The sequence below is a fragment of the Papilio xuthus genome, unplaced genomic scaffold, assembly GCF_000836235.2.
Source record: "Papilio xuthus unplaced genomic scaffold, Pxut_1.1 DF826923.1, whole genome shotgun sequence".
In the NCBI taxonomy this organism is placed as follows: Eukaryota; Metazoa; Arthropoda; class Insecta; order Lepidoptera; family Papilionidae; genus Papilio; species Papilio xuthus.
In genome coordinates this window covers 3227765-3243631 of record NW_013531726.1, presented here as the reverse complement: position 1 = coordinate 3243631, position 15867 = coordinate 3227765, and the positions used below count along the sequence as shown (strand labels likewise).

Genomic DNA, 15867 nt, shown 5'->3' with positions numbered 1-15867 from the left:
GCGCAAAGGTAAATTTTATTACAATTAAAAATAAAAGCTGATATTGAATAGGTCTGTACATATCTCTTACAACTTTCTTCAATATGAATACCAGTCTGAAGAAGAGTCACTTAATCCTTTCTCCTTACCTGTTATTGTCCATTTACAACTTCACGAATAACCATAACACACATTTGACGGACATCAATCCAACACATGATCAAGTAGTCAGTTTGAAAATCCGGTCGAGTACTTGGTCGAGTAGTTTGAAATGTGGAAGGTAGTAAAAGGGTTATATTTTATTGAATGTTATAGTGACAAAATTCACTAAATTGATTACAGAGGTATCCCAGTACCTGTTCGTAAGAGTACGTCACCTACAACAGCAAACCAACGCACCATTCCCAGAGGAACGCCCAATGCGAAGAAACCGCCGCAGCCGGCTAATCGGTAAGAACTTAAACAAAATATAAAAGGAATAAAGAAGCTGAGAAAGAATGAATGTATTGCACAAGGTGGTGGAATTCACTTCTTATTTAAGCTTTTTAAATTTGTTTCAACTTCTTTTTTCTTTACAGCTGTCTATCATCTTAGTAGTTTGATGAATATGAAAATTATTTTTAGTTGCAATCTTATATTATTACTATACCCAGTATTTTTTTGTTAAAAGCGATGGATTTTAGTAATTAAACAAAACAAATGTTAAAATGTTTGTCGAAAATTAAGATATTTTTACTTATTTGGGGCACTGTTTGTCACTTCCTTTTATACTAAAATCCATCGTGACGTCACTGCTTTTTATATCTGCACATATCTCCAGAGCGCCACAGGAGAAGCCGGCGAGAAGATCCCTTGGGAACAAACCGGCGACAAACAAACTACATACCAAGGATGCTGTTGCTAAAAACACGTCCAATGCTAAGAAATTTCCGTATGTATATTTAGATGGGATAAAACTAACTCCACTAACTTGTGCCGTTTATTTTCTTACTACATACGTTTTAACAGCATGTTTACTTGCTTAGCGTACAACATCGTTGTAATAGTGATATTGGTAAGGCTTAATGAAATTCAGCTCTCCGCTTAGGTTCGAGCTAAATGTATGTGGAAATCTGTTAATCTGCTCATGCCTTCTTTAATAATAATTTCTTTTGTAAAAGTATAGGCAATTATTACTGATTCTGATTTACATGACCAAAGAGAAGACCTTACATTGAGAGGAACATAAACTTCTGTAAAGAAGAGATATCGGCCTCCCTTACAGAACATTATTTCAACAATTTAAGCATGTTTTCATTGTACAGGACGTCGCGAGTGGACAGCGCGGGATGGAGCGCGGGCGCGGCGCCGCGGCCCTCGTCTCTGCCATACGGGCGCGCCCCGCCCCCCGCCGCACCGCGCCGCGCCGCCTCCTCCTCCGCCGCGCGCGCACACTCCGCGCCCGTCAAACACAAGTACATACTAATAGCTCCATACTTTCAAACCGACTATCAGCAAAAATATTATTTTGCCTTAAACGCCGAAACTTTTGCTCTCAATATTTACTTTTGGTCCGTGCTATAACAATAGCAATAATCTAAGGGCACTAGTAATGTATCTTGTTTTGCAGGTACGTGAGAACGCTGTGGCACCGGCTGCCGTCGGACTCGGGCCACCTGGCGTTCAAGGAGGGCGAGAGGCTGCGGCTGGTGCTGGAGGTGGACGACCAGTATCTGCTGTGCTGTCGCGGCGAGCACAAGGGTCTCGTGCCGCGCGACGCCGTGCTGCCCGACGACTTCTGATACCGGCAGCCCTAGCGTCAGTGGCGCCCTCTGCACCTTTCCCCCGACGCGCCCACGCAGTAGACTGCACTCCGCTGTAAGTGGGAAATAATTGGGAAAACATTATGAAGTGCGCGGTGACGTGTGACTTGATTGTGAAGAATGATGTGCAATATAACGGAACTTCATTTAGGGTTGTCAACTGATGTGATACGAACAACTGCTGGTCAATGGTGTTGTAAATAATCTGTTTTTAGTTTTTCCGCACTTTTACTATGTTTTTTTTCCTTTTCATTTCAATGTTACCCAATTTATTGTTGTACATTCACATTTACTGCTTTCATCTTTTGACTTCTGTGTATCGTGGCGAATCTAATGAGCTCGGGAAATTGACATTATTTTGTATGTATTTTATTTTTTAATTGGAACTTATCAGTATTTTATGTGTAACGATATTTGAACTTGATTCATAGAAGTCTTAGATAACAGAACGAGATCACAGAAATATAATCTCACATCTATTTCTTTAGTAAAATCTAGTCTTACGTTTTAAGGCATGACTCTTTGTCTTGGGACTGTATATAAATTGTTATAAGGGAAACACAGATTGTGGGAATATTTACTGAGAACGATGTCGTTAAAATCGTTAACGGTAAATATTTTATGCAATTGGACGTGATACGTATAGATAAATTATTTAATTTAAGGACACAAATCTCTTTTACTTATATTATACAAATATATCATCGCCGCTGAGGGAAAGACGTCTTAATTTGTTTTTTAGATAAATTTAAAGGGAATTGAAGCGTAGGTAGGTTATACCGAAGTTTGTAAGATAGAGTTTTAGTACGTGTCGATGTTTAACCAGTGTCTAAACGTGTATAATATCATACCAAAATTACCAACATTAGAACTTTTATGTAGTATGCTTCGATGGTCATAATCTTGGTCACTAAATAAGTCGTTTAGTGGTAAATTTTTTAACATAGACTGGTGTATATCGAAAGGGGCTATTATTAAAAGAGTTTTAAAGACTTTGAAGACCGTATCGCTCCTCGCAGCCTTTAAAACCGATGCCGCAAGCTTTTAACGTATCTTGTGTAACTAACGGCATGCCTCCTCTCCCCTTCACCTCTCCTCATTCGGTTTGTGGTAACTATTCTTTGATTTAGTCCCCAAACGACCGTCGGATGTGGGTAGCTTAATGCCTAAACAAGTCTAACTGCATGGCCTTTACCCTCAGTCACTCCTCTAGCTCTACCATACGACGGAACATTGTAAAGCGTCTAGGTGCTGGTGCATGACTCTCTGTACTCACTAACTGCATGCGCCCATCCGAATCACACATCCTTAGCCCAGCACAGAATAGAACATCCATATTGTAACTGTTTTTTTTTATTTATTCATTCTTTTAATTGACTTATAGAGCGCCTTCTAAAGCTCATCGCTAAGTACACGAAATATTGTGATATCTTACCATATCACTGCTTCAGGCAGTTCGGGAAAATAATATTTTTGGTATGTATTTGTATTGCTCAAAACAAAGAACGACACTAGACGATATTATTCAAGACAAAAAAATACTCGTAATATAATCTCTATTATACTCGTGTACTCGTATCGATGATAAATATTATTAAAGTAATTTTGTAAATACATATTCTATGAGAATTTATAAATTGTTATTCGAAAAACTTAAGGTCAAAATTATAACGTAACCTTTTTTGAAATGCACGAAACAGTTCCTCTCGTAGTCTCGTCGTGCTGTCGAGTCACAATATTGGCGACAACGTAGAATACTCTTAGAGAAGAGAAGTTAATAGTTTAGACAAGGCGGCTTTCTCGAGGCGGTGTCGTGCCGTCTGCGGCAATGGAAACGATCTGCAAGTTTGTAGGCGAAAGTCCGGCGCGAGTCGACGCCACAGGGCTGTTGAAGGTCATTCATACATTATGATCGAGTTTGTAAATTTCATTATATCGTGTCTAGTAATTAAATCGCGCTTTGTGACTGAATGATGTGATGTGGCCTTTTTGTATGTTATACAGTTACGAATAATGTTAGGTGTGTGTGTGCGCTTGTTGCATCAGTCCGAGTATCCATTGTATCGTATTCATGCATCGGGAATGCTTCCACAGGTAATGTTATAGTAGGTATTTAAAAAAAATATCCCAGATAATCGATTAGGTGTTAGTCAAATAAACATGCTTTAATAACATATAACCTGGAAGTGGGGATACAATTCGAACCGCTTCGGTCGCTTGAAACTTAATCGCTTGGGAGATTAGGGTTTATTCACATGGCCGTTAAAGCTTACGTTAAAACTGATGTCTATATGAAAAGTCACCAAGGGTCTAATTAAAAACGAAGCACACGCAAAATGCTCTGGGCCTTGTAAACTCTTGCTAAACAAGTACATTTTAAAATCAAGATCTATAAATTGATAATTTCTCATTTTAAAAAATAAACACAAAATATTAATTTTGTCAAACAAGATAAAATAAACGTTTACTTTCTGCTGTTTTTGTCACTTAACTTTTTTTACCCTCTTTGGCGCTGCCGAGTAGGGTTGTATTTTTAGTGGTTCCTTGAGTATTTGAAGTGTATAGTGCCAGCCGATAAAATCCACCTCACAAGGCTTTGATTTTCATATGTGACATAACGTCAGCGTTAGCGTTCGTGTGGAGCTGCTCTTAGCGCATGTACTACTTAGGGATGTTTGTTAGTAGTAAGTTTTTAAAGATTTGTATTTAATATTTTTTTTTATAAATGTGACTTATTCCTGCGCGCTCGTTTTAAGAATTTACCGTAATCGCGGATGGTGAGTTAGTTGTCCTTTATTGGTACAAAACATTTAAGTTATTGTATGCTGTATGTAAAGAAACTTATTTATAATTTATGATCGGGAACAAAATGTTGGATTTTGAGTTGCAAATTTTATTTTATTAGAAAAAAAAAGCAAAAAAAAGGCCTTCGTTATCTTGCGAACGTCACAACGAACGACTGAAAAAGTAATTCCGAATATATCATTAAGTTTATTTCGAAAGTAAATTTATGTTACGAAGACATTGTCATTTCATCATTATTGTGTATTTGTTTCAAATTTATTGTGTTAAGTGCCATAATTTAATGAATTAACAATTGATAAATATTAATGCATAACCATGTACACCAATTAAACGATATACATTAAAAATGTTGTTTCAATGACCTAACCTTAAAAACATTGAAAAAATAATTGTCCTTAAGATCCATCCTTTAAATCGTGAATTTTCATTGTTAAAACCTTTTATAAAAGAGCATATTGTTGTCTCTATTTTTTTCAAAAATAAGAAAAGAGATGACAAAATATTTAGAGCTAAGAAAATATTGAATAGTGGATTCCATTTTATCAGATATATAAAATGGATATTTCATATATAAAAAACAAAATCAGTGCTATCGTTTATTTAATAAAATCTACATTAACTACTTATCTTTCTTTTACAATAAAATATTAATTATAAAATGTTAACAATTTTTAGAACTTTCACAATTTCAACATAACATTATTCTTGATCTGTGGGTATTTTTATATAAAAGTAAAAAAGAAATGGATTTAAATACAGGAATACAATATTAAGAAGGAAAAGGAGTCAATAAAACATAACTATCTATCTACTCAGCCATGAGACGCACACTGCTGGGCATAGGCCTCCCCCAAAGATCGCCACGATGACTGATCTTGTGCCACCCGCATCCATAACTAAAAATCACTAATTACATATGTCTAATCTAAAAAGTGTTTCTTTTTTCTTTTCTAGTATCCTAGTATTTTTATTATTTCGTAAATTACACTACTTTTCTACAAGTGATTATTTAAAAGGAAAGTTTAGCAATGTGCATTTAGTTATTAACAACACTTAAGTGAATCCTATTATAATTTTATCTTTATAATTAAACTATATGCAATAGTATTTGATAAAATCTACAATTAATCCCGTATTTTCCTAAAATCGGCATCTATTAATTTATTTTTCATATGCTTAAATGAAATATAAACAAAATATGAATTGAATAAAAAGAATAACAAACAATGCTCGAATCCATTACAATGAGTATAGTGCTATCCAAATATTATGGCGGCACGCATTCTTGTAAGAGTCGCAGCGCACAGTATAATTTTAGGTATGTGAGCACTACATGCGAAGACTCCCACCTAACTACAAGCCGCCTTAAAGTTTGAATAGTATTGTACGAAGACATCATTAACAATTTTTTAATTAATACACAGAGAAAGCAGGACGCGGTGTGAGTGAGTTTCGTCTGGAGCACGAGGAGCGCGGGGGATCACGTGCGGTTGCGGGGCGGGTTGACGCGCGTCTCTCGCGCTCGTAGCCGTAGCGAAGCGCGCGTTCACCGGGCGCGGGCTTGCGCGGGGAGAGCGCACGGGGCGTGCGGGGGGTGCGCGGTGCACGAGCTGACCGACTACGGGATAATGGCCGCTCCTCTGACCATTCACTCAGCGATATGTACTCCTCCTGTACGCAATATCAATGGTTAAATTCAGAAAAAAAAACAATAATAATAATCTACGAGTCGTGACGCAGATGTAAATGTAAATGCAATGTAGACTCCCGGACCGGACACTTAAAAAATTTCGAATCCAGTTTCATTCGTATAGTATCTACAATGGTTTCAAATGCGGTCCATATAAAGAGCGGCAATTTTAATAGCAGTTCAGCAACCGCCGCTTTCTGAAATTTTTCAAATGGTGTCAAATAATAAAGTTAAAAAAAAAAAAATTTAATATGATAAAACTCACCAATTTGCAATGTTTTTCCATCGACTACGCAGGTGCGTGCAATGTGTGGCTACAGCATAACTACTTGTATACATTTATTCAAGGGTGAAACATTTTAGTGTAAATGAAACAATAATTATTACATTACATTGTATTAAATATTAAAGTATACCATTACAGCTTACGTTCACATTACGATGAACTCCATTTAAAAGTATAGCAAAGCGTCCTGTAATAATATCATATAAAACAACAAAAAAAGTTATCAATTTCATTGTCGTACAAAAAATTAATATTGCTGTTATTAGAAACAAAAGAACGTGTCATAACAAATTCACTTAATATTAATCATTTTTTATCTTTAATTGCAACGAACGCATCACTACTTCACAATAATGTTGACAATCGCAAATAATATTGTGAACAAGAAGCATTAACGTTTTAATTATTCCTAAATCTAAATCCATCTTAAAATTATTTAAATATAAAACATTTATCAATCTAATAAACTGGTCAGTCCAATCTGAGCCGACGTCGCCCCCGACACAGCGAAATTAAACGTGCAAAAGCTAATTGATTATAAAAGTTGTTATCAGTTTAAAAAATGCTATATATTGTTCCACTTCAAATATATGCTGGGTCGAGAACACTGGCCAATACAAACATCACTCCATTTCCATCCTAAACGTTGTTCGTGCAGTCTACATAATACATTAAAGAACAAAATACATTTATAACGAAGCTTCAATGGCTACCGCATTTATACGCCTGGTAAAACACTGCTTGCTAATTCAACAATACGCAGTGAGGACTGACAGTGTGACAATGTGATCTATGTATGTGCATAATATATACGTGGTATTGCCTCGTAACCATTATGAGATAGCAAAGAAATTTGTACCTTGAAGATTCTCAACACATCAGCGTTATAATTATAATGGTTACGCGGCAACAATTGAAACATGGTACATACCTTCAGTTTTAATTGTGCAGTCGGACTGTACAGTTAAAACTGAATATGTAGCGGATTTTAAATACTTATAAATTACTATTCAACTATATCTAATCGTGGATAAACGGTCGTTTTTAAATTTAATACATATGATTATTTTATGTTGTATGTCCTAATCGTATTGGCACAACTGATACTATGTAAAACAAAAAAAAGGTAAAGGCAAAGTTGTTCTGCTAATAGTTTTGCTAAGATACTAAACTTTGATCAAAGGAAACTACTTTAATGACTTAAATTCTTAAATATTCATAATGTCCTTTAAATCCTGAAAATATTAATCAAAGACTTGTCAAAAGTAATATTATGATAAAATTAATGGACAAATTAATTTTAATATATAACGTTAGTGTTGATATTGGATGGGTCGGCTTAACACGGCTGTTGATTCAAATTCTCATCGGATTTCGGAGGTGCTGACGGTGGAACCGGACTCTACGACAGAATAAATATTACATCAATGTGGATTGTCAATTAAATTCAAATATAGAACAATTATAAACAACCAAAACAAACACAAAAGTTAAAAAAAAACCAGCAAATGAAAACAAAACAAAACCAATTCAGAAATGAAACGCCTGATGAATTTGTTAGTCAATATCAAATGCAATCGAAGTCACCTGAAATATTCGTCGTTTTAAAAACTAATAAAACGTATACAAATACTCTGGCTGAAACAAAAAAATGTGAAGTCATAATGCACAATGGATTTGAAATGAAACCTTCACCGAAACAAGGAGACGAAGCAAAAACAAAAGGAGTAGAGTTAAAGTGGCCACTTATAGCTGGCCTCACCTCCTGCCGCGACTGGCCATGGCTGGGGGGCAGCGGCGACTGGCCGACCACCTGCTTGATGTAGTCTTTGTCGTCAAATATCTTAACATCACCTCCGCCTGGCTTATGCTTTACGTTGTCGAGCGAGCCAACCTTGCTTTCCACTTTGAAATCCAATTTTTGATTCTCAATCTGTCCGAAAAAGTGACTGTGCAGTATTATGTGCAATACAAATACATATACATAGCATAAGTGCAAAATACATAATATATATTTATATAAATACTAAAATATAGACCAGGACTGTTAAGACTATCTTGGTTTTAAGATGTTTTTGAAATACTAAGGTAAATTCTTACGGCATATATAACCATATACCAACATAAGAGTGAATTATTTGATTTAAAAAAAATCTTCTTCATAAAAGTCTTAACAATCCAATTCAATAAAATACATTATTTAGATGTACGTATTCAAGCATTGTTTAGCGTTGAGTCGAATTTAAAGCAATTTGCAATTGCAGACGCAATGCAATAATATGCCTAAGTGCTATTTGTAATATGTTTCTTTGTATAACAAGCTTATATAGATAATATTTTTGCGGCACAGAATATTTTAATTCAGTGAAGTGCATGTGATAATCCATCGATCAAATCATCTTCTAATACGTGGTTCAATAGTCTTATGTTTACCGAGTGAAATATAAAATAAGAACAGAGTAAACTATGCAAAACGCAACCAATTTTGTCATTTCCATATTCCAAATCATATTATCTATTCATTCCGACATTCCCTAGAAAACAATCGCCGTCATTTCATTCCTAAAGCGATGTAACAGACACAGCGTGTATAGTTGCGACACATCTGTCCTAATGACGTCAAAATCTTCTGCCATCCAATAACTCCTTAAGTGACCAAGATAACAGACCTTACCGCGTAGAGTATGCAAAGCAAAGGACTTATGTGACGCTCTCCACCTTGGTAACCCCCACTTTACAAACTAAAACACATCGCTCTCTATTACATTTAAATTTCTTGACAATGTGCATTAATCGGAGGAACATGTTCTGAGCATAAAGTCACAAAAAGCGGACATTAATTAGGAATTACTCACTGATTTTTCTCCGTTCTTTGCATCTGTTGACTATGAAACAAAATTTATGTTTGAATTTTTATATTATATGATTCTACATTATGTAGATAATTGTGCCAATTGTTTTTATGAAACTAAACTTTATGTAGGTACAAATAAGATATGAATTTTACCGCCAGTGACTAATGTAATGATGAACCTGAATACTGAAGTGCAACTATCGTGCACTTTACCATTAATATTAACAGTAATGATTTATACTTACAATAAAATGTTATCAACCTCCTAGTAAAGTATTAGACGTAGTTTCTAGTATTCTTGTAAAGACTCAGTGTTTGTTTCTTAGCTTACCTTTACTGTTCCACCGCCGGGCTTATGAGTTATGTTAGCTGTGGATCCAACTTTCGGCTTCGCTTTATCCTTAAAATCCAACTTAACAGTTTCAATCTTCTTGTCACCACCTCCTGGCTTGTAAGCAGTGTTCTGCAGTGATCCTATTTTGGACTTCGCGTTCCATTCCAATTTCGTAGTTATTATCTAGAAAAAGTAAAAATACATTACCACGCTAGTTACAAAAATTTTTCATAGTAGCCACAAAAAAGAAAAAATCCATAACATATGTTCGCCGTGTGCCAACATTACTACGAAATATTTTGGGTCTAGATGTTTGTATTTTTTGCAGCAAATATTTCGACATTCTACCTTTTTCAATCACAGATTTGTAATGACAAATATTCACTGAGCATTTTTGGTTACTTTTTATAAACTATGATTTGTGTTTCTAATTCTATATTACACATAAAATAGTCTCTTTAAAATTCGGTTCACATTTTTGTGTAGACGGGCATACCAATAATTTTTTGTTACGGTATAATTTTACTAAGTCATATTTTCTACGATCTATTTGTTACCTTTTTAGTTCCACCGCTTGGCGTGTACGCATCATTTTTCGCAGCAATTTTCGGCGTAGCGTTGAATTCCAGTTTTCTGTTCTCTATTTTAACCTTTCCACCGCCGGGTTTATATGTAGCGTTATCCAATGACCCGATCTTGGACTTAACAGCCTTTATATTAGGAGACGGCGCGTTTCCCACTTGAATCTTGTTCATTGGTACTTCTGAAAGTAAGAAGTTTTTTTGACAAAACAAGTTAAAGTCTAGTCTTAATTGATGAGAAGCGCGTTCTAAAAGTATTGTCTTAATTCTTACTCTTCTTTTCAGACGGTGGAGGATTTTCTGGTGTCTTAGCTGTTGCGCTCTTGCTGGAAGATCGCGATAGGCTGGTCTTCAAGCTGTTACTCGACTTTTCCTTAGTAGGGACCTTGCTCGGCAACTTCTTATTTGGCGACCCAGGCGATCCGTTCATATCCTATGAAAATATAATCATAATTTAAAATCAAATTACGAATGCAAATATTTAAATAACATCTTATTTCAGATAAACCTTACATTTCCTTGAGTCGACTCGTCGACACCACTGTCATTATCGCCATCTGTGAATATGATATAAAGAAATTAGCTAGTTAATCGGTACATAAGTAACTATAATAATATTGTAAATAGTTTAATTCATCTCAATAAAATAATGTAATCTCTCTTAATTTCTTATTCCCTGATTACCTTTAGGGCGTGATTTAGGCGCTGAAACAACTTTTCTGGGAGTAGATCTTTTGGAATCAGTGGGAGTAATTAATTCAGTTGGTTTTTTATTTATTGGCATAGTTTTCATTTCTTGAACAGGTGATTTTGAGGGAGTTTTAACTGGTGTAATAGAAGGTTTCACATTTCGTGATGCATCAACTTTTGGTTCCGGTTTTAAATCTTTGGGTGTCTTAGGTCTTTGAGGTTCTGGTGTAGCACTCTGTGACTTGTTCGTTATGACTGAACTTTGCGAAGCGTTTTTAGGTTCCGGTGAATCATCACTTCTAGTCAGAGACGGTGAACGATCCGACATATCTACTTTATTCTGATTTGAAGTAACGTCGTTCTTCAATGTCTGCACATTATTTTGCAGTACGACGTCATCGTCATCGTCTATTTTCTTTTTGGGTGCTAAGTTGGTCAAAGATCCCATTATAGATTCGGTCATTCTAGAGCCTGTTATGCGTGACTCTGGACGGTCAACATTGTCCTTACTGCCATCATTCGAAGCCATCGACCTTACACTATCTTTAGAACCACGTATGTTGTCTCTACTGTCTTTGGATTCTTGAATTAATCCAAGACCTGGGCTACGACTTGTAAACTCTTCCATCTTACTCCCTACAGCACTTATGGATTTTCGTCGGTCTTCATCCATCTTTAGTGGGCTTGGCGTGCCGGGAGCGGCGGCGATACTGTAACTCCTGCCTTTAGCCATTGCCGGTGCTTCCGAGTTAATCTCGGACTTATTAGCATTTTGGTTGTCATTGTTCGAATTTTGGGCTTCCAGGTTTGCTGTTTTACTTTGATTTGTATTGGATAAATCAAGGCCTTTTAAAGAGCCTTGTGACGGTTGTCTAGGTAGTTGTCCTGTTAATTGAGACGGTGCTAGAGCGCCGCTCTTTAATGTTCCGTTAAATTGAGGCGGTGCCTGAGCTTTGGAACCGTCAGGAGTAGTAGCGCCCCCAAATTGCGGCGGCTGCCTTGGACCGAACTGAAGGTTGTTCGGTGCAGGAGCTCTTTGAACCGGTGGAGGCTGAGCAGTCGTAGGAGACTGCTGGGGTCTTTGACCTTGAATCGACTGAGGTCCTGAAGGACGTGCTTGTGGTGCCTGCGCTCGAATTTGCGGAGACCCTGGCGTAGCGGACGGAGTTGGCCCTCGAGTAATTGGAGTCCCCGAACGAGGCGCAAACTGAGGTGAATTCGTTACTGGTCCACCTGGTTGGAACAGCGGCCGCTGCTGGAACTGTTGAGGTGCTCCAGGTCTAGCTGGTGGTATAAGCGCCGAACGGGAATCAACTCTGGTGAGCGGCGGGCGGACGGGCGCTTGCGTCGGGAACGTTGACTCTTGACCGTTAGGGCCACTACTTGGAGGTCGAATGTCTCCAGGAGCCTTTATAAATAAATTATAATTTTAATACTTTCTCTTTAAAAAAATTGATAATTCAAAAATAATATTCGTAACATGTTTTCATAGCAGCATGTTTGTTTTTTATTCAATTGCATTTAACCTGTACAAATTAAGTTAAAAGAGCAACGGCCTCACAGATGTAAGTTGACACGAACGCGGCCAGTAGGTCACTATTTGAGAATAATTAAAGTAAATTTAAGGGATGCAGTAAAATAAAGTATATTTCACTGTTGGAATTTGTACATTTTGTAAATAAAAATAGTTAAATTTTCTACTTAGAATTGTTGTAGCAAAGAAACCCATAATTTTTTTTAAGTCATACGAAGTTTAAATTAACTTTATATACACTTAACTGCAATATGGTGTTTGGCAATTAAAACAACCCTTTCCATTTCTTAGTACACTAAAGTATAAAGAATCAGTAGTATCTCTATTACGTAGATTTCCTTATAAAGGTATTAATGAACAGTGTTGTGCGTATATAAAATTAATGACAACCATAAACGGCATGAAGTGATACAACTTTGCTAAATTGAGTTTAAGTCACGCCTTATTCTGTCTTTAGGGTTGCTGTGTATTTTTAAACGTTTAGATGGAATAATACTGTTTGGTCGTAACCTTTGTATTATTTTGATTGCAGTAGATTTATGAAGCTTTATTTTGAAAAAGGAACGTTCAAACGTCTTAAAATGTTTAAAATACAAAATGCTATGTTCGGACGTCGTTAAATCGAAGGTTAGCTGTTTCTAGATAATAAATCACTGCTTAGAAACAAAAGGAAAATAGTTTACATTGAAAATATCGATCGTCACTATACACTTTCAATACGTGCACGATCAGTTATCTTTGGAATACATGAAAGGCCAGCAATCGATACTTTGATGGCTGTGGCACCGCGCCGTTTGCGATACAAAGGTCCTCGCGTGATCAATTTTGCATATCCATAGAAAACGATGTACTAACGAATTTGCATTTAGTATATTGTATTTTCCATACCAACCTTTGTACAACAGCATTGCAGCCATGCAGTCTTAAATAACATTAAAATTTTACGAGGCAAATGATCCGTCGATAAAACGAAAACAAAAGAAAAACGTCTACAATAAAGCACGAGTTGAAGAAACTTCTTCGGGATCGGTTACGTGATGTTTTGGCAAAAGTTTTCTTGAGTAATTTCAGCGGTGCTATTACTACGGCTTATCGCGATGAGTCTGTATTTCAATTAATTCGCATTAGGGTTGTGAGAGCCTCAAATTATTTCATTACTGGAAAATTTACTACGAATTTTGTAGAGAACTGTTTTTTTCTAAAAATATTTGTATTTCAAAGTTAAAAATAGATTTCTATGTGTTTTTTTTTCGTATTAACGTCGCAGTTAAACAATAGATGTTTGTAACATAATTATTTATAATTTACACACTCCAAAAGTTTAACCTTTGCTAGAGTTGCAATAGCAAATTGTAATATAAAACCTGCTGTGCGGTCACCATAGAATATTTACACTTAAGTTAAAGTCAAAGTAAGTCACGAATAGTGATAACACGCACTTTACATCGTAAAATGACGCAAATGAGTAACCATACAAAGCTAACTACGCCCTAAATTTATAAATAGTTTTTCTGATTTATTTATGTACTAGATAAGTATCGTTATTATTTTTTTAATGCCAAATAGACCAAGTGGATAATGCATTAATAGAATTGTTCAAATGTTTGAAACATTTTTATATCTACTTATAGCTTAATTTTAAAATTAGCTAATAAGTTCTAGCTTTTATTCTCTACCGGATTACAATAAGAATGTTATTTTATATTTCACATAAAAACACATAGGAGGTGCACAATAATAACGCTTTTTATGTGCAATTTATTCTCGTTTATCGTTTTAAAAGTGACACAATCAAATACCAATTAGTAATTTATAATAATCGCATTAATGCTAAAGATTTCATTCTAGCATTGCATCATATTTGAGTATCCATTACAATATTTATCGATTTAAGACTAACATTGAGTGCAAGTGCTCTACATCAGTGCTCTCGTGTGACACGAGGCTTACCCGGCTCACGTTGTTACTTGTCACTTGCTCCATAGTTTTTTCAACTACCCAAAAAGTAATACGTAATCTTCAATCAGTTATATGCCTATAACATAATCTTCGTAGAGGCGCCGAACTGTCGCCAGTTTGCGATATCTCCACTACTATAAGAACAATAAATATTTTATTAGCTCCCAAGGCCTGTTATTAAACTTTGCCACAAAATTGTGCTCACGTGCGTTTCGAATGCGTATAACGTAAGATTGCCGTGTACGAAGTGTCTCAAACTACATTGCTTCAAAAAAAACGTGGTTAGTTGTGGGTAGAACGATTTTATTCCATAACATTGCAACAAATTATTTGCTACAAATAATCACATATGTTTATGACTTCCTAAGTAGCGTTAACGTCAGGCCGGCTGTGAATATTAAGCCAAAATCTTAAGGTTTACAAAAACCTTTTGCCTCGACCCCATATGTGTGGTATAAGGCCAGGAAAGATGACTTATTTTTATGAAATCAAATATTTTACATAATAAATTATTGTACAAAAAGCAGTGATACCAAAACTACATTTATTTATGCATCTTATGTGATGGTATAATATTGATTTAGCAATGAATAATGATTAAATAATAGTGATTTTTATCTATATTAGTAAAAAACATATAACAAAACCATAGGATTGAAATTTTAATGACGCAAGTTGACGTTACAACAATTTATAGTATCGGGGATTTTTATTGAGGCTTTGCTATGATTTTTCACAAAATTTAAATATAACGCGTTTTAAAAATTCTTAAGAAAAGATAGAAAGGTTAAACACTCTTAAAAATTTAAAGCTATTAAGATACAATCTACAGTACAGTATCGTCTAGTTTTATTTTTCCTCAGGGACAAAAAACATTTAATAGGGAAAAAAGCTAATGAAACGTACATTGTTTAAAATATTACTTAATTTTTCTAACTTGAAATTAATACTACGTCTTTTATCCGTCATATGAAGAAGTAACAATATTTTCTATATTATCAATTCATCAATCTATCCGTGATAATTCATCAAAAATTGATTTTTAAAATAATTAAGCTATTAAGAAATAAATATTATCTACGACTTTTTAGTTATCTTTGTACTTTTGTTTATATTATTATCTTTTATCGACTCTTTGAAATATTAAGGAAATATTAAAATGAATTGTATTGGGAAAAACCCAAGATTAGTAATACTACGTAACTCTTTTAGGAGGGTAATACCGTTGTTAACATTATGTCCGCTTTTAAACATTGTTTGCTGTTTAAAACAATACTTTACTGAGTAAAAAATCATATGTTGTAGGAATTATCGCTTATTTTTTCACCTTTATCAAATGTATTGAACGTAAAT

At 35.3% G+C, this 15867-nt stretch overlaps 2 protein-coding genes across 12 annotated transcripts in view; one reads left to right on the top strand and one right to left on the bottom strand.

Annotated features, from left to right (window-relative positions):
- Positions 1-4351, top strand: part of LOC106122468 (uncharacterized) — a 65437-nt gene extending 61086 nt beyond the window's left edge. For 8 of the 9 annotated variants that reach the window (XM_013318437.1, XM_013318433.1, XM_013318431.1 and 5 more), the window contains 4 exons: positions 322-429; positions 800-910; positions 1284-1433; positions 1589-4351. In XM_013318437.1, the coding sequence (XP_013173891.1) occupies positions 322-429; positions 800-910; positions 1284-1433; positions 1589-1760 (541 nt within the window). In that variant the 3' untranslated portion in view covers positions 1761-4351. The remainder of the gene's footprint in view (positions 1-321; positions 430-799; positions 911-1283; positions 1434-1588) is intronic. The other variant, XM_013318438.1, reaches the window with a different exon arrangement.
- Positions 4352-5757: 1406 nt separating this feature from the next.
- On the bottom strand, positions 5758-14938 carry tau (microtubule-associated protein tau). 3 transcript variants are annotated; one of them, XR_001228111.1, is made up of 9 exons: positions 14506-14922; positions 11016-12429; positions 10845-10888; positions 10605-10764; positions 10308-10513; positions 9748-9933; positions 8325-8495; positions 6542-7964; positions 5758-6257 (listed from the first exon to the last, which is right to left on the bottom strand). XR_001228111.1 is itself a non-coding variant. In XM_013318511.1 (7 exons), exons 1-7 carry the CDS (start codon positions 14536-14538, stop codon positions 7902-7904), a joined length of 2106 nt encoding a protein of 701 aa, XP_013173965.1. In that variant the 5' UTR covers positions 14539-14933; the 3' UTR covers positions 6657-7901. The 3 variants fall into 3 exon arrangements, 2 of the variants coding, with proteins under 2 accessions (XP_013173965.1, XP_013173966.1); XM_013318511.1 differs by lacking the exons at positions 5758-6257; positions 8325-8495 and having other exon boundaries at positions 6657-7964; positions 14506-14933; XM_013318512.1 differs by lacking the exons at positions 5758-6257; positions 6542-7964; positions 8325-8495 and adding an exon at positions 8511-9447 and having other exon boundaries at positions 14506-14938.
- Positions 14939-15867: the final 929 nt, after the last annotated feature.